The sequence below is a fragment of the Oncorhynchus mykiss genome, chromosome 4 (genome assembly GCF_057628025.1).
Source record: "Oncorhynchus mykiss isolate SJ-2025 chromosome 4, ASM5762802v1, whole genome shotgun sequence".
Lineage (NCBI taxonomy): Eukaryota > Metazoa > Chordata > Actinopteri > Salmoniformes > Salmonidae > Oncorhynchus > Oncorhynchus mykiss.
The window spans coordinates 79,557,501-79,578,419 of record NC_143025.1 but is presented as its reverse complement, the minus strand read 5'-3'; the positions used below and the strand labels follow the sequence as shown (position 1 = coordinate 79,578,419).

At 46.5% G+C, this 20,919-nt stretch overlaps 1 protein-coding gene across 1 annotated transcript in view; it reads left to right on the top strand.

Annotated features, from left to right (window-relative positions):
• Nucleotides 1-20,919, top strand: part of LOC110522476 (MAM domain-containing glycosylphosphatidylinositol anchor protein 2) — a 379,869-nt gene that overhangs the window by 192,340 nt on the left and 166,610 nt on the right. Inside the window, exons 4-6 of the mRNA XM_021600903.3 lie at nt 6,043-6,239; nt 12,681-12,813; nt 19,172-19,441. Coding sequence (XP_021456578.2) covers nt 6,043-6,239; nt 12,681-12,813; nt 19,172-19,441 — 600 coding nt within the window. The remainder of the gene's footprint in view (nt 1-6,042; nt 6,240-12,680; nt 12,814-19,171; nt 19,442-20,919) is intronic.

The following is a 20,919-nucleotide window of genomic DNA, read 5'->3' as shown; positions in this document are numbered from 1 at the left end:
GACTATTGTAACTGGAAATGGGTGATTTTTTTATGGAATATCTACATAGGCGTTGAGTATCTGGAGCATCAGCATTTGTGGGTTCGATTACAGGCTCAAAATGGGCAGAAACAAAGACCTTTCTTCTGAAACCCATCATTCTACTCTTATTCTGTCATGTATTGTCATGTTGTGTCTTGTTCCTGTTCTTTCTCTTCACCCTGTCTCCCTCTGCTGGTCGTATTAGGTTACCTTTTCTTCCCCTCTTTCCCCCAGCTGTTCCTTGTCTTCTCTAACTACCTCGTTCACCCCTTTTCCCACCTGTTCCCTTTTTCCCTCTGATTAGGTCTCTATATCTCTCTCTGTTCCTGCTTCTGTCCTTGTCGGATTCTCGTTTGTGTTTCTCATGCCTGAACCAGACTATCGTCGTGTTTGCTGCAACCTTGTCCTGTCCTGTCGGAATCTGCCTGTTCATCTAACCTTGTCCAGTCCTGTCGGAATCTGCCTGTCCATCTGAGCCTACGTGTGTTTCGTCATTAAAGAAACTCTGTTTTGTTAATTCGCTTTTGGGTCCTCATTCACGCACCTGACAGAAGAATCCGACCAAGAATGGACCCAGCGACTTCGGATCCTCTCCACTCAGCCGTCGAGATCCAGGGAGCGATGCTAGGCAGACACGAGCAGGAATTGTCTGCTGCTCGACATGCCGTTGAGACCCTGGCCGCCCAAGTCTCCAACCTCACAGAACAGGTTCACCATCTCCGCCTCGATCCACCGGCCACTTCCAGGGCTTTCGAATCTCCGGAGCCCAGAATCAATAACCCGCCGTGTTACTCTGGGGAGCCCACTGAATGCCGCTCGTTCCTCACCCAGTGTGATATTGTGTTTTCTCTCCAGCCCAACACTTACTCCAGGAGCACTGCTCGTATCGCCTACGTCATATCTCTCCTTACTGGACGGGCTCGTGAGTGGGGCACGGCAATCTGGGAGGCAAGGGCTGAGTGTACTAACCAGTATCAGGACTTTAAGGAGGAGATGATACGGGTTTTTGATCGTTCTGTTTTTGGGGAGGAAGCTTCCAGGGTCCTGTCTTCCCTATGTCAAGGTAATCGATCCATTACAGACTACTCTATTGAGTTTCGCACTCTTGCTGCCTCCAGTGACTGGAACGAGCCGGCTTTGCTCGCTCGTTTTCTGGAGGGTCTCCGCGCGGAGGTAAAGGATGAGATTCTCTCCCGGGAGGTTCCTTCCAGCGTGGATTCCCTGATTGAACTCGCTATTCGCATAGAGCGACGGGTTGATCTTCGTCACCGAGCTCGTGGAAAGGAGCTCGCGTTCTCCGCTGCCCCCCTCTCCGCATCACTACCATCTTCCTCTGCCGGCTCGGGTGCTGTGCCTATGCAGCTGGGAGGTATCCGCATCTCGACAAAGGAGAGGGAACGGAGAATCACCAACCGCCTCTGTCTCTATTGCGGTTCTGCTGGTCATTTTGTCACTTCATGTCCAGTAAAAGCCAGAGCTCATCAGTAAGCGGAGGGCTACTGGTGAGCGCTACTACTCCTGTCTCTCCTTCAAGATCCTGCACTACCTTGTCGGTCCATCTACGCTGGACCGGTTCGTCAGCTTCCTGCAGTGCCTTGATAGACTCTGGGGCGGAGGGCTGCTTTATGGACGAGACCTGGGCTCGGGAACATGACATTCCTCTCAGACAGTTAAGGGAGCCCACGGCCTTGTTCGCCTTGGATGGTAGTCCTCTCCCCAGGATTCAGCGTGAGACGCTACCTTTAACCCTCACTGTCTCTGGTAATCATAGCGAAACCCTTTCTTTTTTAATTTTTCGTTCACCTTTTACACCTGTTGTTTTGGGCCATCCCTGGCTAGTTTGTCATAATCCTTCTATTAATTGGTCTAGTAATTCTATCCTCTCCTGGAACGTCTCTTGTCATGTGAAATGTTTAATGTCTGCTATCCCTCCTGTTTCCTCTGTCTCTTCTTCACAGGAGGAGCCTGGTGATTTGACAGGGGTGCCGGAGGAATATCACGATCTGCGCACGGTGTTCAGTCGGTCCAGGGCCACCTCTCTTCCTCCACACCGGTCGTATGATTGTAGTATTGATCTCCTTCCGGGAACCACTCCCCCCCGGGGTAGACTATACTCTCTGTCGGCTCCCGAACGTAAGGCTCTCGAGGATTATTTGTCTGTAGCTCTTGACGCCGGTACCATAGTCCCCTCCTCCTCTCCCGCCGGAGCGGGGTTTTTTTTTGTCAAAAAGAAAGACGGGTCTCTGCGCCCCTGCATAGATTATCGAGGGCTGAATGACATAACAGTGAAGAATCGTTATCCGCTTCCTCTTATGTCTTCAGCCTTCGAGATCCTGCAGGGAGCCAGGTTTTTCACTAAGTTGGACCTTCGTAACGCTTACCATCTCGTGCGCATCATGGAAGGGGACGAGTGGAAGACGGCGTTTAACACTCCGTTAGGGCACTTTGAATACCGGGTTCTTCCTTTCGGCCTCGCTAACGCTCCAGCTGTCTTTCAGGCATTAGTCAATGACGTCCTGAGAGACATGCTGAACATCTTTGTTTTCGTTTACCTTGACGATATCCTGATTTTTTCACCGTCACTCCAGATTCATGTTCAGCACGTTCGACGTGTCCTCCAGCGCCTTTTAGAGAATTGTCTTTTTGTGAAGGCTGAGAAGTGCACTTTTCATGCCTCCTCCGTCACATTTCTCGGTTCTGTTATTTCCGCTGAAGGCATTAAGATGGATCCCGCTAAGGTCCAAGCTGTCATTGATTGGCCCGTCCCTAAGTCACGCGTCGAGCTGCAGCGCTTTCTCGGCTTCGCGAACTTCTATCGTCGTTTCATCCGTAATTTCGGTCAGGTGGCAGCTCCTCTCACAGCCCTTACTTCTGTCAAGACGTGCTTTAAGTGGTCCGTTTCCGCCCAGGGAGCTTTTGATCTCCTCAAGAATCGTTTTACATCCGCACCTATCCTTGTTACACCTGACGTCTCTAGACAGTTCGTTGTCGAGGTTGACGCGTCAGAGGTGGGCGTGGGAGCCATTCTTTCTCAGCGCTCCCTCTCTGACGACAAGGTCCACCCTTGCGCGTATTTTTCTCATCGCCTGTCGCCGTCGGAACGTAACTATGATGTGGGAAACCGCGAACTGCTCGCCATCCGCTTAGCCCTAGGCGAATGGCGACAGTGGTTGGAGGGGGCGACCGTTCCTTTTGTCGTTTGGACTGACCATAGGAACCTTGAGTACATCCGTTCTGCCAAACGACTTAATGCGCGTCAGGCTCGTTGGGCGCTGTTTTTCGCTCGTTTCGAGTTCGTGATTTCTTATCGTCCGGGCTCTAAGAACACCAAGCCTGATGCTTTATCTCGTCTCTTCAGTTCTTCAGTAGCCTCCACTGACCCCGAGGGGATTCTCCCTGAGGGGCGTGTTGTCGGGTTGACTGTCTGGGGAATTGAGAGGCAGGTAAAGCAAGCACTCACTCACACTCCGTCGCCGCGCGCTTGTCCTAGGAACCTTCTTTTCGTTCCCGTTCCTACTCGTCTGGCCGTTCTTCAGTGGGCTCACTCTGCCAAGTTAGCCGGCCACCCTGGCGTTCGGGGTACGCTTGCTTCCATTCGCCAGCGTTTTTGGTGGCCCACCCGGGAGCATGACACGCGTCGTTTCGTGGCTGCTTGTTCGGTCTGCGCTCAGACTAAGTCCGGTAACTCCCCTCCTGCCGGCCGTCTCAGGCCGCTTCCCATTCCCTCTCGACCGTGGTCTCACATCGCCTTAGATTTTATCACCGGACTGCCTTCGTCAGCGGGGAAGACTGTTATTCTTACGGTTGTCGATAGGTTCTCTAAGGCGGCTCATTTTATTCCCCTTGCTAAGCTTCCTTCTGCTAAAGAGACGGCACAAATCATCATCGAGAATGTTTTCAGAATTCATGGCCTTCCGTCAGACGTCGTTTCGGACAGAGGTCCGCAATTCACGTCTCAATTTTGGAGGGAGTTTTGCCGTTTGATTGGGGCTTCCGTCAGTCTCTCTTCCGGCTTTCACCCCCAGTCTAACGGTCAAGCAGAACGGGCCAATCAGACTATTGGTCGCATCTTACGCAGTCTTTCTTTTCGTAACCCTGCGTCTTGGTCAGAACAGCTCCCCTGGGCAGAATACGCCCACAACTCGCTTCCTTCGTCTGCGACCGGGCGATCTCCTTTTCAGAGTAGCCTCGGGTACCAGCCTCCGCTGTTCTCATCTCAGTTCGCCGAGTCCAGCGTCCCCTCCGCTCAGGCTTTTGTCCAACGTTGCGAGCGCACCTGGAAGAGGGTCAGGTCTGCACTTTGCCGTTATAGGGCGCAGACTGTGAGAGCTGCTAATAAGCGTAGAACTAAGAGTCCTAGATATTGTCGCGGTCAGAGAGTTTGGCTCTCCACTCAGAACCTTTCCCTTAAGACAGCTTCTCGCAAGTTGACCCCGCGGTTCATTGGTCCGTTCCGTATTTCTCAGATCATTAATCCTGTCGCAGTGCGACTTCTTCTTCCGCGATATCTTCGTCGCGTCCACCCGGTCTTCCATGTCTCCTGTGTTAAGCCCGTTCTTCGCGCCCCCGCTCGTCTCCCCCCCCCCCCCCCCCCCCCCATCCTTGTCGAGGGCGCACCTATCTACAGGGTCCGTAAGATTTTGGACATGCGTCCTCGGGGCCGTGGTCATCAGTACCTAGTGGATTGGGAGGGGTACGGTCCTGAGGAAAGGAGTTGGGTTCCCTCTCGGGACGTGCTGGACCGTTCGCTGATCGATGATTTCCTCCGTTGCCGCCAGGTTTCCTCCTCGAGTGCGCCAGGAGGCGCTCGGTGAGTGGGGGGGTACTGTCATGTATTGTCATGTTGTGTCTTGTTCCTGTTCTTTCTCTTCACCCTGTCTCCCTCTGCTGGTCGTATTAGGTTACCTTTTCTTCCCCTCTTTCCCCCAGCTGTTCCTTGTCTTCTCTAACTACCTCGTTCACCCCTTTTCCCACCTGTTCCCTTTTTCCCTCTGATTAGGTCTCTATATCTCTCTCTGTTCCTGCTTCTGTCCTTGTCGGATTCTCGTTTGTGTTTCTCATGCCTGAACCAGACTATCGTCGTGTTTGCTGCAACCTTGTCCTGTCCTGTCGGAATCTGCCTGTTCATCTAACCTTGTCCAGTCCTGTCGGAATCTGCCTGTCCATCTGAGCCTACGTGTGTTTCGTCATTAAAGAAACTCTGTTTTGTTAATTCGCTTTTGGGTCCTCATTCACGCACCTGACATATTCTGAGAATTTAAGGCTATTCCATGCGAGAAATCGCCAAGAAACTGAAGATCTCGTTCAACACTGTGTACGACTCCCTTCACAGAACAGTGTAAACTGTCTCTAACCAGAATAGAAAGAGGAGTGGGAGGCCCCGGTGCACATCTGAGGACGAGGACAAGTACATTAGAGTGTCTAGTTTGAGAAACAGACATCTCACAAGTCCTCAACTGGCAGCTTCATTAAATAGTTCCCACAAAACAGTGAAGAGGTGACTCCGGGATGCTGGCCTTCTAGGCAGAGTACCCCTGTCCAGTGTGTGTGTTCTTTTGCCCATCTTAATCTTTTCTTTTTATTGGCTAGTCTGAGATATCTTTTTCTTTGCAACTCTGCCTAGAAGGCCAGCATCCCGTAGTCGCCTCTTCCCTGTTGATGTTGAGACTGGTGTTTTGCAGGTACTATTTAATGAAGCTGCCAGTTGAGGACTTGTGAGGCTTCTGTCATTTACAACATTAACAATGTCTGTACTGTATTTCTGATCCCTTTGATGTAATTTTAATGGATAAAAATGTGCTTTTCTTTCAAAAACAAGGACATTTCTAAGTGACCCCAAACTTTTGAACAGTAGCTATTTTTTTTTTCACGTGGTGTTGATCATTGATAATGCAAATGTCTTATTGGTTAGGTAGCCATTCAATTGATCTCTCAATGGATTCATTACTTGCCCAATGTATTTATTGATTGGTTGATGAATAGATTGTCCTCTCCTCTTCCCCTGTTCCTCTCTGTCTCCAGTCCTGGATGACCCTGTAGTGACGGTGCACCAGAGTGTAGGGGAGGCCAAAGAGCAGTTCTACTATGAGAGGACAGTGTTCCTGCGCTGCATGGCTAACTCCAACCCCCCTGTCCGCTACAGCTGGCACCGCGGACGAGATGTCCTCTCACAGGGCTCTGACAAGGGAGTGGAGATCTACGAACCATTCTTCACACAGGTAAGAATGAGACAATATACCATAGACCTAATGTCTATAGGTAAGTCTATAGGGTGGGGTATATGGAGACATCTCAGTACTTTACACTCTGGATGGGGAGATATGTATTTAAATAAATAAGGGTGTGCCCAGAGACTGCTAGTGGAAAGAGAGAGGGGAAAACTGGGAGTGGGAATTAGAATGAAAGAAAGAAAGAGAGAAAGAAAGAAGTAGGAGAGAGCAAGAAACAGAGTGAGCGAGCCTGAGGTAGCTGGCTGCCCTTCTGAGCCTTCTGTTCCCTCATCTTCCTCTCCTCTTTTTTTCCCTCCTCTTCTGTCCTCTTCTCTCTTATTCCCTTCTCTTTCTCCCTTCCTCTTCTCTTACTTATTTTCTCTCCTCCCCCAGCCCATGTCTTATTTTTCCCCTGCTCAGTCCTGATCCCTCCTCCTCTCGTCTTCCCTCTCTTCCCTCCTCTTCCCTTCAGTCCATCTCTTCTCCAATTCCCTCCTCTCATCCTTCTTTCCCAAGCCCACTTTCCTTTCATCTCCCTTCTCCTCTCCCAGCCCACCTCTTATTTTCCCTCCTACTCTGTCCTCTTCTCTATCTTCCCTCAGCCCACCAAGCGTTTTGACAGAGCAGGGGTGGCATTTCAAACCCAGCATGGGAATATGCCCTTGGTAATTTGCCAAAAAGTGACCCGCTTTCACTGAGGGCTTCCTCCTCCTCTATCTTCCCTCCTCCTCTCCCTCCTCTTCTTCCCTGGCATGTATTATTCCCGTGGTGGGCAGAAAAATAACAAGAAGATCAGGAGATATGTTTGAAGCCACCACATTTGTTTTCCCATTGCTAAATGCCAGATTACCGTTTCTCTCTGGCGGAGGTTTGGAGGAGAGGAGAGAGGGATGGTGTTATCAAATAAAATGTTATTCGTCACATGCTTCATTAACAACAGGTCTAGACTAACAGTGAAATGCTTACGGGCCCTTCCCAACAATGCAGATAGATAGAAAATAGAGAAATAACATAAAAGTAAAACACATAACAATAAAACTATGAATAAATACACAATGAGTAATGATAACTTGGCTATACACACGGGTACCAGTACTGAGTCGATGTGCAGAGTTTCGAGGTAATTGAGTTATATATGTACATATAACTAGGAAGAAAGTGACAGATAATAAACAGTAGCAGCACCGTATGTGATGAGTCAAAAAAGTTGACTCGTCACGTACACTTTGTGTAGTCCACGATCAGCTTCTGCCAGTTCTCTGACCTCCTCCTTATAGGCTGTCTGATCGTCGTTGGTGATGAGGCCTGCCGTCGTGTCGTCGGTAAACTTAATGATGGTGTTGGAGTCGTGCACGGCCACACAGATGTTGGTGAACATGGAGTACAGGAGGGGACTCCCATGCTGAGGGTCAGTGTGGTGGAAGTGTTGTTGCCTACGCTCGAAACCTGGAGGCGATCCATCAGGAAATCCAGGATCCAGTTGCAGAAGGAGGTGCTCAGTCCATTATCTTAGTGAAGAGCTTGGAGGGCACTATGGTGTTGAACGCTGAGCTGTAGTCAATGAACAACGTTCTCACATAGGTGTTCCCCTTCTCCAGGTGGGAAAGGGCAGTGTGGAGTGCAATGGAGATTGCGTCTTCTGTGAATCTGTTGGAGCATTATTCGAACTGGAGTGGGTCCAGGGTGTCTGGGATGATGGTGTTTATATGAGCCATGACCAGCCTTACAAAGCATTTCATAGCTACAGATATGCATGATACAGGGCGATAGTCATTTGGACAGGTTACCTTGGCTTTTGAGGCACAGGGATTATGGTGGTCTGCTTGAAACAGATTGGGTCAGGGAGAGGTTGAAAATGTCAGTGAAGACACTTGCCAGCAGGCCAGCACATGCTCTGTATACGCATCCTGGTAATCTGTTTGTCCCTGTGGCCTTGTGAATGTTAACCTGTTTTAAAGGCCTTACTCAAATCGGATAAGGAGAGTGTGGTCACACAGTTGTATGGAACAGCTGGTGCTGTCATGCATGGTTCAGTGTTGTTTGTATGGAAGAGAGCATAGAAGGCATTTAGCTCGTCTGGTAGGATTACATCACTGGTCAAATCGTGGTTGTGTTTCCCTTTGTAATCCATGATAGTTTGCAAGCCCTGCCACATCCGACGAGTGTCAGAGTTGTTGTAGTAGGATTTGATCTTAGTCCTGTATTGACGCAATTGACGCTTTGCCTGTTTGATGGTTTGTCGGCGGGCGTAGCGGGATTATATATAGGCCAGCAGCATACCACCCTGCATACCACTGCTGGCTTGCTTCTGAAGCTAAGCAGGGTTGGTCCTGGTCATTCCCTGGATGGGAGACCAGATGCTGCTGGAAGGGCCAGTGGGAGGCACTCTTTCCTCTGTTCTAAAACATATCCCAATGCCACAGGGCAGTGATTGGAGACACTGCCCTGTGTAGGGTGGGATGTTGAACGGGTGGCCTGACTCTCTGAGGTCATTAAAGATCCCGTGGCACTTATCGTAAGAGTAGGGGTGTTAACCCTGGTGTCCTGGCTAAAATTCCCTATCTGGCCATCAAACCATTCACGGTCACCTAATAATCCCCAGTTAACAATTGGCTCATTCACCCCCCCCCCCCCCCCCCTTTCCCCTGTAACTGTTCCCCAGGTTGTTGCTGTAAATAAGAATGTGTTCTCATTTAACTTACCTGGTAAAATAAAACAAATTAAAAAATAAATGTCTAGATTAATGTCCCACTCCTTGATGGTGGTAACTCTAGGTTTTAGCTCAGTGCGGATGTTGCTTGTAATTCATGGCTTCTGGTTGGGATATGTATGTTCGGTCACTGTGTGGACAAAGTTGTCGATTCATTTATTAATGAAGCCGGTGACTAATGTGGTAAACCTCAATGCTATCGGATGAATCCCGGAACATATTCCAGTCTGTGCTAGCGAAACAGTACTGTATTTTAGCATCTGCTTCATTAGGCCACTTCATTAATGAGTGTGTCAATGGTATTTCCTGCTTGAGTTTTTGCTGGTAAGCAGGAATCAGGAGAATACATTTTTTTCACCTGTATTTAACCAGATAGGCCAGTTGAGAACAAGTTCTCATTTACAACTGCGACCTGGCCAAGATAAAGCAAAGCAGTGAGACAAAAACAACAACACAGAGTTACACACAAACAACCGTACAGTCAATAACACAATAAAAAAATATATGTACAGTGTGTGCAAATGTAGAAGATTAGGGAGGTAAGGCAATAAATATGCCAAATAGTTGAAATAATTACAGTTTAGCATTAACACTAGAGTGATAGATGTGCAGATTATATATTATGATGTGTGAGTAGATATACTGGGGTGCAAAATAGCAAGAAAATAAATAACAATATGGGGAGGAGGTAGTTGGTATATCAGTAAGCTGCTCTGACAGCTGATGCTTAAAGTGAGAGAGGTAGATATAAGTCTCCAGCTTCAGTGATTTTTGCAATTCGTTCCAGTCATTGGCAGCAGAGAACTGGAAGGAAAGGTGGCCAAAGTAAGTGTTGGGCTTTGGAGATGACCAGTGAAATATACCTGCTGGAGCGAGTGCTATGGGTGGGTGTTGCTATGGTGACCATTGAGCTGAGATAACGCGGGGCTTTACATAGCAAAGACTTATAGATGACCTGGAGTCAGTGGGTTTGGTGATGAAAATGTAGCAAGGGCAAGCCAACGAGAGCATACAGGTCGCAGTGGTGGGTAGTATATGGGCACTGTGATAGACTAAATCCAATTTGCTGAGTAGAGTGTTGGAGGCTATTTTGTAAATGACATTGCCGAAGTCAAGGATTGGTAGGATGGTCAGTTTTACGAGGGTACGTTTGGCATCATGAGTGTAGGAGGCTTTGTTGCGAAATAGGAAGTTGATTCTAGATTTACTTTTGGTTTGGAGCATTTAAAAGCAGTTGGAGGCCACAGAAGGAGTGTTGTATGGCATTGAAGCTCGTTTGGAAGTTTGTTAACACAGTGTCCAAAGAAGGGCTAGATGTATACAGAATGGTGTCGTCTGCGTAGAGGTGGATCAGGGAATCACCAGCAGCAAGAGTGACATCATTGATGTATACAGAGAAATGAATCGGCCCTATAATTGAACCCTGTGGCACCCCCATATAGACTGCCAGAGGTCCGGACAACAGGCCCTCCGATTTGACACACTGAATTCTATCTGAGAAGTAGTTTGTGAACCAGGCGAGGCAGTCATTTGAGAAACCAATGCTATTGAGTCTGCCGATAAGAATGTGGTGATTAACAGAGTCGAAAGCCTTGGCCAGGTCGATGATGACGGCTGCACATTACTGTCTTTTATCGATGGCGGTTATGATACCGTTTAGGACCTTGAGCGTGGCTGAGGTGCACCCATAACCAGCTCGGAAACCAGATTGCATAGTGGAGAAGGTACAGTGGGATTCGAAATGGTCGGTGATCTGTTTGTTAACTTGACTTTGGTGGCTAGGAAAAACTCCCTAGAAACCCCAAAACCTAAGACTAAACCTACGGAGGAACCAGGCTATCTTCTGGCTGTGCCGGGTGGAGATTATAACAGAACATGGCCAAAATGTTCAAATGTTCATAAATGACCAGCATGGTCAAATAATAATAATCACAGTAGTTGTCGAGGGTGCAGCAAGTCAGCACCTCAGGAGTAAATGTCAGTTTGCTTTTCATAGCAATTCATTAAGAGTATCTCTACCACTCCTGCAGTCTCTAGAGAGTTGAAAACAGCAGGTCTGGGACAGGTAGCACATCCGGAGAACAGGTCAGGATTCCATAGCGGCAGGCAGAACAGTTGAAACTGGAGCAGCAGCACGGCCAGGTGGACTGGGGACAGCAAGGAGTCATCATGCCAGGTAGTCCTGAGGCATGGTCCTAGGGCTCAGGTCCTCCGAGAAAGAGAGAATTAGAGAGAGCATACTTAAATTCACACAGGACACTGGATAAGACAGGAGAAGTACTCCAGATATAATAAACTGACCCTAGCCCCCGACACAAACTATTGCAGCATAAATACTGGAGGCTGAGACAGGAGGGTCAGCAGACACTGTGGCCCCTTCCGATAATACCCCCGGACAGGGCCAAACAGGCAGTATATAATGTTCATTTGATTTGTCAGAGGACAAACCATTCACAGCGACAAACTGATATCTTTCTGACAGATAAGATCTAAACCAGGCCAGAACTTGTCCGTGTAGACCAATTTGGGTTTCCAATCTCTCCAAAATAATGTGGTGATCGATGGTATCCAATGCAGCACTAAGGTCTAGGAGCATGAGGACAGATGCAGAGCCTCGGTCTGATGCCATTAAAAGGTAATTTACCATTTAATGGCACCGTCTCAGTGCTATGATGGGGTCTAAAACCAGACTGAAGCATTTCGTATACATTGTTTGTCTTCCGGAAGGCAATGAGTTGATGCACAACAGCTTTTTCTAAAAATGTTGAGAGGAATGGAAGATTCGATATAGGCCCTCCCTTCCTCTTCCCCCTTGTCTTCCAAATGGATTTTTATTCCAATGTGTCTCCCACTGTTTTAAACTGGCCTCTGAATCATCATCCCACCAGACACATCTTCCACTATCAGCCAAAACCAGAGGGAAGGAGGTAAAACAACTGCAGCCACAGACTTGGTCCATCCCTCCCTCCCTAATCAAATACAATTAACATCTGAATGCCATGCAGTAGATTGATGATCATTGGGGAGAATGAAAGAGATGAGCGATTAGAGTTTATGGGGACTGTGATTGTGGTTCGTGAGGACTATGATTACGGCTTGTGAGGACTGATGTGCCAGGCTGACTGAAGTTCTAATCTGACCCCCTGGTGGAGAGGAAGAAGATCAAAGACTCTCATCACATCCCATCACAGGGCTCTAGCTGGGCCAGTCTGGAGTCACTGTCTCTGTCTGTCAGGCTACTGTGTGGTGTTGGTGGAGGAGTCAACAGACACACAGTGAAATTGAACAACCTCCTAGTGAGGCTGTCCGATGTTGAGGGATGTAGCAGTGAAGACCATGTTGTGTGATCCGTGGTGTCATCTGCACAGTGGTTTCGCAACAGATTAAATAAGGGTAAACTGTGATTTGTATTATGACTTGTTTTACAGTATAGTTCATGAACTATGCTAGATTTGGAAACATGCAGATTTGTTCCTGGTTCCGTGATTTACAGTAAATATGAATGGCATAGGGTTGCAACAATCCAGAAACTGTCCCAATGTTTTCCAGGTTTTTTAAAAATGATCAGAATCAGAAGGGAGGGAATCATTCAACTTGGAATCATCCAACCGCAATTTCTGAAAAATGTAAAAGCCCTAAATGAAGTGGAGATACTTAATGAACAGTGTTTATTTTTTTATTTATTCTATTCACACACATTTTCACACTAGTGTTATTCTGATTGTGTATCTGAGCTGCAGGGGGAGACGAAGATCTTGAAGCTGAAGAACCTTCGTCCTCAAGACTATGCCAACTACAGTTGCATCGCTTCCGTTAGGAACGTCTGTGGCATTTCCGACCGAAACATTGTCTTCAAACTCACCAACAAGACAGGTCAGTCTTCAAACTCACCAACAAGACAGAGTTTATGTTTTTGATTTTACAATTTAATACACAATTGAACCCCAAATGTGGATTCAATGTATAAAAACATTTGTTGAGGATAACAGAAAAAAGTGAAATACTTATTTCCATTGTGGTCCTCTTCAAAAAAGTCTAACATGTTACACATTCACATCTAAAATCTGAAATCTAGTAAGCATAACATGGCCAAAATAATTAAACAACTGTGCAAAGACTAAAACATACGACACTTCAACAGTCCTCCTGATAACAGTGGTGTCTCTCCTTGAGAATAGCTTGCAGAACTAGCCGGCCAGCATCCTACACTGTCCAAACATAAACAAATATAATATTGTCTAAAACTCACTAAGAAGATGGGGTTAGTCTCCAAACTCACTAACAAGAGGGGGTTAGTCTTCAAAATCACTAACAAGAGGGGTTTTCGTCTTTAAACTTAGCAACAAGAGGGGGTTAGTCTTCAAAATCACTAACAAGATGGGGTTAGTCTCCAAACTCACTAACAAGAGGGGGTTAGTCTTCAAAATCACTAACAAGAGGGGGTTAGTCTTCAAAATCACTAACAAGAGGGGGTTAGTCTCCAAACTCACTAACAGGAGGGGGTTAGTCTTCAAAATCACTAACAAGATGGGGTTAGTCTCCAAACTCACTAACAAGAGGGGGTTAGTCTTCAAAATCACTAACAAGAGGGGGTTAGTCTTCAAAATCACTAACAAGAGGGGGTTAGTCTCCAAACTCACTAACAGGAGGGGGTTAGTCTTCAAAATCACTAACAAGAGCGGGTTAGTCTTCAAAATCACTAACAAGAGGGGGTTAGTCTTCAAACTCACTAACAAGATGGGGTTAGTCTCCAAACTCACTAACAAGATGGGGTTAGTCTTCAAAATCACTAACAAGAGGGGTTTTAGTCTTTAAACTTACCAACAAGAGGGGGTTAGTCTTCAAACTCACTAACAAGAGGGGTTAGTCTTCAAAATCACTAACAAGATGGGGTTAGTCTCCAAACTCACTAACAAGAGGGGGTTAGTCTCCAAACTCACTAACAGGAGGGGGTTAGTCTTCAAAATCACTAACAAGAGGGGGTTAGTCTTCAAAATCACTAACAAGAGGGGGTTAGTCTCCAAACTCACTAACAAGGGGGATTAGTCTTCAAAATCACTAACAAGAGGGGGTTTGTCTTCAAAATCACTAACAAGAGGGGGTTAGTCTCCAAACTCACTAACAAGAGGGGTTAGTCTTCAAAATCACTAACAGGAGGGGATTAGTCTTCAAAATCACTAACAGGAGGGGGTTAGTCTTCAAATCACTAACAAGATGGGGTTAGTCTCCAAACTCACTAACGAGGGGGTTAGTCTCCAAACTCACTAACAGGAGGGGGTTAGTCTTCAAAATCACTAACAAGAGGGGGTTAGTCTTCAAACTCACTAATAAGAGGGGGTTAGTCTTCAAACTCACTAATAAGAGGGGGTTAGTCTTCAAATCACTAACAAGATGGGGTTAGTCTCCAAACTCACTAACGAGGGGGTTAGTCTCCAAACTCACTAACAGGAGGGGGTTAGTCTTCAAAATCACTAACAAGAGGGGGTTAGTCTTCAAACTCACTAACAAGAGGGGGTTAGTCTTCAAACTCACTAACACGAGGGGGTTAGTCTTCAAAATAACTAACAATGCAGGTTAGTAGCTTCAAACTTAAAGCCGATTTATGGTCAATCTGATTCTGCAGTGGCCGTACAGCATTCTTCAGAGCATTCATACTTCTTGCACTTTGGGAGCTGTCATACGCATCCAATAAATTGGTCTGCACCTCTTATAAAGCACCACTCGTAGTGATTCAGGGCTAATCTCAATAGCCAGCCAGCTAATTACGAGCAATTGGCAAAACAAAAAGACACGTGCTTGACATAAAAAGACAGCACCATTTTCCCACCTGCATCTCTGCTTCAACCCTTAATTATTATTTTTTGCTTTATGAGTTTGTCCCGCAACTGCCTCCACTTCTTGTGGCAAGCTTCCACTTCCATAGATGAGGTAAAGAGGTCAATAGAATTAGACCATAACAATGGAAAAGCCCACGTTTTGGGGAATGATTCTGTGAAGGAAAGATCCGGAATCTCCTCTTTGACCGTCAGCAGAATTAGCCTACATTTAGGCTATGTGTATTTTACACTATGCTGAGGTAAAAATCTGAGTACAATACTTGTATTGATGTCAACCCCAATACATGTTTGTCATCATCATCAATCAACTGCATTACAGTTGAAAATGACTTTGACTACCACCACTGATTTCTGTATGTTAGCTATGCTACCAGCTTAGACAAACAGGAGTTAGCATTTAGCTGTCACTTCTTCTAAATTTGAAAAGGGACAACTTCCTAACGTTATGCAGTGAAAACGTCCAAATATATCCAAATCAGACTTTAGTAAGCAAATTGTGGGACTGTCACAATACATTTTTACCACATCTATCCCCATTACCTCCCCAACCTCTTTCCAGGAGTTCAAACTCATTTTCGATTCCCTACATGAGGTATCATCAAGATGTTTATATTTGCAAAATTATTCTGATAGCCTTTCATCAAGGTTCTCCATGTTTGTTGTGAAGGAAGTTGTCAAATAAGTCAGTTAGTGTTAATACAGGATGTACATCCCCCACCTACCATTAACCAATTATGTCAGTGCAGAGCTATATGGTGCTATGCAGAGCCCTTTGCATTGTTACAAAATTTGGGAGGCGCACAGCATTTCAGTAAGGAGCTTGAGTTGGTCTCCGAAGGCTCCGCAATTGCATCACACCCTTCGTATGGATCTTCAGCACTGCATTGCCGGATCAAGCATAAATCACATTTACCAACAAGACAGATTAGTCTCCAAACTCACCAACAAGACAGGTTACCGTAATTGCTGGACTATTAAGCGCACCTGAATATAAACCGTACATAAATAAGCCGCAGGTGCCTACGTGAAACTGAAAGCGCGAACCACTGCTTTTAATCAGGGCAAGGTGTCTGGTAACATGACCGAATACAAACAGTGCAGCTATTCCCTCCGCAAGGCTATCAAACAAGCTAAGCGTCAGTACAGAGACAAAGTAGAATCTCAATTCAACGGCTCAGACACAAGAGGCATGTGGCAGGGTCTACAGTCAATCACGGACTACAGGAAGAAATCCAGCCCAGTCACAGACCAGGATGTCCTGCTCCCAGGCAGACTAAATAACTTTTTTGCCCGCTTTGAGGACAATACAGTGCCACTGACACGGCCTGCAACGAAAACATGCGGTCTCTCCTTCACTGCAGCCGAGGTGAGTAAGACATTTAAACGTGTTAACCCTCGCAAGGCTGCAGGCCCAGACGGCATCCCCAGCCGCGCCCTCAGAGCATGCGCAGACCAGCTGGCCGGTGTGTTTACGAACATATTCAATCAATCCCTATACCAGTCTGCTGTTCCCACATGCTTCAAGAGGGCCACCATTGTCCCTGTTCCCAAGAAAGCTAAGGTAACTGAGCTAAACGACTACCGCCCTGTAGCACTCACTTCCGTCATCATGAAGTGCTTTGAGAGACTAGTCAAGGACCATATCACCTCCACCCTACCTGACACCCTAGACCCACTCCAATTTGCTTACCGCCCAAATAGGTCCACAGACGATGCAATCTCAACCACACTGCACACTGCCCTAACCCATCTGGACAAGAGGAATACCTATGTGAGAATGCTGTTCATTGACTACAGCTCGGCATTCAACACCATAGTACCCTCCAAGCTCGTCATCAAGCTCGAGACCCTGGGTCTCGACCCCGCCCTCTGCAACTGGGTACTGGACTTCCTGACGGGCCGCCCCTAGGTGGTGAGGGTAGGCAACAACATCTCCTCCCCGCTGATCCTCAACACTGGGGCCCCACAAGGGTGCGTTCTGAGCCCTCTCCTGTACTCCCTGTTCACCCACGACTGCGTGGCCACGCACGCCTCCAACTCAATCATCAAGTTTGCGGACGACACAACAGTGGTAGGCTTGATTACCAACAACGACGAGACGGCCTACAGGGAGGAGGTGAGGGCCCTCGGAGTGTGGTGTCAGGAAAATAACCTCACACTCAACGTCAACAAAACTAAGGAGATGATTGTGGACTTCAGGAAACAGCAGAGGGAACACCCCCCTATCCACATCGATGGAACAGTAGTGGAGAGGGTAGCAAGTTTTAAGTTCCTCGGCATACACATCACAGACAAACTGAATTGGTCCACCCACACAGACAGCATGGTGACGAAGGCGCAGCAGCGCCTCTTCAACCTCAGGAGGCTGAAGAAATTTGGCTTGTCACCAAAAGCACTCACAAACTTCTACAGATGCACAATCGAGAGCATCCTGGTGGGCTGTATCACCGCCTGGTACGGCAACTGCTCCGCCCTCAACCGTAAGGCTCTCCAGAGGGTAGTGAGGTCTGCACAACGCATCACCGGGGGCAAACTACCTGCCCTCCAGGACACCTACACCACCCGATGTTACAGGAAGGCCATAAAGATCATCAAGGACATCAACCACCCGAGCCACTGGCTGTTCACCCCGCTATCATCCAGAAGGCGAGGTCATTACAGGTGCATCAAAGCTGGGACCGAGAGACTGAAAAACAGCTTCTATCTCAAGGCCATCAGACTGTTAAACAGCCACCACTAACATTGAGTGGCTGCTGCCAACACACTGACACTGACTCAACTCCAGCCACTTTAATAATGGGAATTGATGGGAAATGATGTAAATATATCACTAGCCACTTTAAACAATGCTACCTTATATAATGTTACTTACCCTACATTATTCATCTCATATGCATACGTATATACTGTACTCTATATCATCGACTGTATCCTTATGTAATACATGTATCACTAGCCACTTTAACTATGCCACTTTGTTTACATACTCATCTCATATGTATATACTGTACTCGATACCATCTACTGTATCTTGCCTATGCTGCTCTGTACCATCACTCATTCATATATCCTTATGTACATATTCTTTATCCCCTTACACTGTGTATAAGACAGTAGTTTTGGAATTGTTAGTTAGATTACTTGTTGGTTATTACTGCATTGTCGGAACTAGAAGCACAAGCATTTCACTACACTCGCATTAACATCTGCTAACCATGTGTATGTGACAAATAAAATTTGATTTGATTTGATTTGGTACATTGAAACAAATGAACTTTACACAGCCTTTAAATGAAACACGGCTTGTAACAAAAATTAAACAGTAGCCTACCAAGAAAGTCATTGGTCACTATCTTCCTCCTCCTGTGCACTGAAACCACTGAAGTCATCTCCTTCGGTGTCGGAGTTGAATAGCCTCAGAATTGCTTCATCCGATGTTGGATCGCTGCCCCCTTCAACACGCAGCATTCCAGCCTTTCGAAACCCATTGATGATAGTGGATTTTTTGACAATGCTCCACGCTGTCACCAGCTCTATTTCCTTTTCCAACAGCCAGATCGATCGCCTTCAACTTGAAAGCTGCATCATATGCATTTCTTCGTGTCTTTGCCAAGATGAGGGTGACAAAATGACTACCGTAATAAGAATGATGGGAAGTTTGAGCGCGCTCGATTTACGTCACATTATGGGACGGTGCTCAGTTTTTTGGGGTCATGAATCTTGTGAAAGCGGGAAAAATCCATAAATTAGCTGCATCATTGTATAAACCGCGAGGTTCAACGCGTGGGAAAAAAGTAGCGGCTTATAGTCCGGAAATTACAGTAGTCTCCAAACTCAACAACAAGACAGGTTAGTCTCCAAACTCACCAACAAAACAGATTAGTCTTCAAACTCACCAACAAGACAGAGTAGTCTCCAAACTCACCAACAAGACAGGTTAGTCTCCAAACTCACCAACAAGACAGGTTAGTCTCCAAACTCGCCAACAAAACAGATTAGTCTTCAAACTCACCAACAAGACAGAGTAGTCTCCAAACTCACCAACAAGACAGATTAGTCTCCAAACTCACCAATAAGACATGTTAGTCTTCAAACTCACCAATAAGACATGTTAGTCTTCAAACTCACCAACAAGACAGAGTAGTCTCCAAACTCACCAACAAGACAGAGTAGTCTCCAAACTCACCAACAAGACAGATTAGTCTTCAAACCCAACAACAAGACAGAATTGCCTTCAAACTCACCAACAAGACAGATTAGTCTTCAAACCCAACAACAAGACAGAATTGTCTTCAAACTCACCAACAAGACAGGTTGGTCTTCGCTCTCATCAACAAGACATGCACCATAAAGTCTATAAGAAAACACCAAACCTCTAACCTCTTCCTCTCCAGTGTCTCCTTCCATCAAGCTGCTAGTGGAGGACCCCATTGTGGTGAACCCTGGCCAGACGGTGTCCCTGGTATGTATCACTACGGGTGGGGAGCCCAAACCAACGCTGAGCTGGGTCAGCAGCTCCGACAGCCTGCCTGAGAAAAGTGTGGTAAAGGGTGGAACACTCACCCTGCCGGCCATCACCTCAGACGAGGCTGGTGTATACAGCTGTGTGGCCACTAACAACGTGGGCAACCCGGCCAAGAAGTCTACCACGATAGTGGTCAGAGGTGAGAGGGAGGGAGGGAGAGGGGATCAGGGCTGGGTGTAGGTGTAAGTCTAACATACAGTATAAAGTAGAATCCTTAGAACATCACGGTCGGGCCGTGTCAAGAGGTTCCAACGTCTTGATGTAATGACATGGACTGTGATGGACTGACAGATGCAAGGTCAGACATGTGAGTCCCACTCAGTGGGGGGGGGGGGCAACTTTTTATTCAATTTTGTAATTTTTCTTTTTCAGCGAGGGGGTTACAGGTGCAAGACAAAACATTCAAATAAATGCATACAAAGATATACCAAACCCATTCCCCCTCAAATAATAACTGTATCCACTGGTTAAATGGGAGAAAGTGTAGTGGATGCCATCTAAGAGCCATCATCTTTTTTTTGCAGCAGTGCTGCCAGAAGTAATCTTCTCTGATTGATTGAGATTCAAGGAGCTTTCATCGTTAAGTAACGTAATAGATGGAAAGCATTGCATATTTAAATTCATGCACCTCTAAATAAATTTTGTAACTTTTCTTATCAGATTCTCAACATTCAAATGATATGAATGTTACTACAGTATGTTACTACAGTATGTTACTATAGTATGTAAGCATAATGATACAATGACAGATCTCATTGTGGATGTTACCTTAGCATATTGATCCTAAAACATACAGCGCCAGCTGGCGACACATAAAGACTATATCATCATAGCACATACAGGGGCGAAGCCCATAGAATGGGGATGCATGTGAAACCACTCATTAAAGAGACTTATTAACAGGCCAATTAGAGTTGTTAAGCCAAGGCAGCCTAGCTAAAGGCACTGCAGGCTGTTTGGCTATCGACTGGGATAAGGACTTAGTGTCCAAGGCTCTTCCCCTCGTGGTAATTAACTCATGGAACAGTCAATAATTGTAGACTTGCCTTTGGGAGCAGCCAATGGGATGAGGCCTTAGTTTTCAAGGCTCTTCCCCTCAAGGTAATTGACACATGGAGCAGCCAATAGTTAACTTGTCTTTGGAGGAGCCATCGGTGTTCGTATAGCAGTTTGATTCATGCAAAAGGAGTCTCTAATGTTGTGGTGAATTGGTATAATATTTAGTGGAAGACTGTGCTGCCTATTAAATATGAGGTCCCAGAAACGGGGGAGGCAGCAGTGAAGTAGAACAAACCTTAGCACAGTGCATTTGGACATGCTGAATATGACAGCTGGTTAGGATAGTGGTGGTGGTGGTGTGTGTGCATGTGTGTGCACGTATTTGTCTGTCTGTGTGTGTGCATATGTGTGTGTGCGTGTGAACAGATATGACACGATATGTGTGTTAGTTGATGTTTTATGTATTTGTGTGTGTGTGTGTGTGTGCATGTGTATGTGTGTGTGTGCGTGTGCATGTTTGTGTGAGGTTGTTGATCACACCCCTAGTCCTTGAGAAGCCCTCTCATGCGGGTGATGCCAAAGGGGCTGTCTGTTTTTCACAGATCTGTCCTCAGCAGA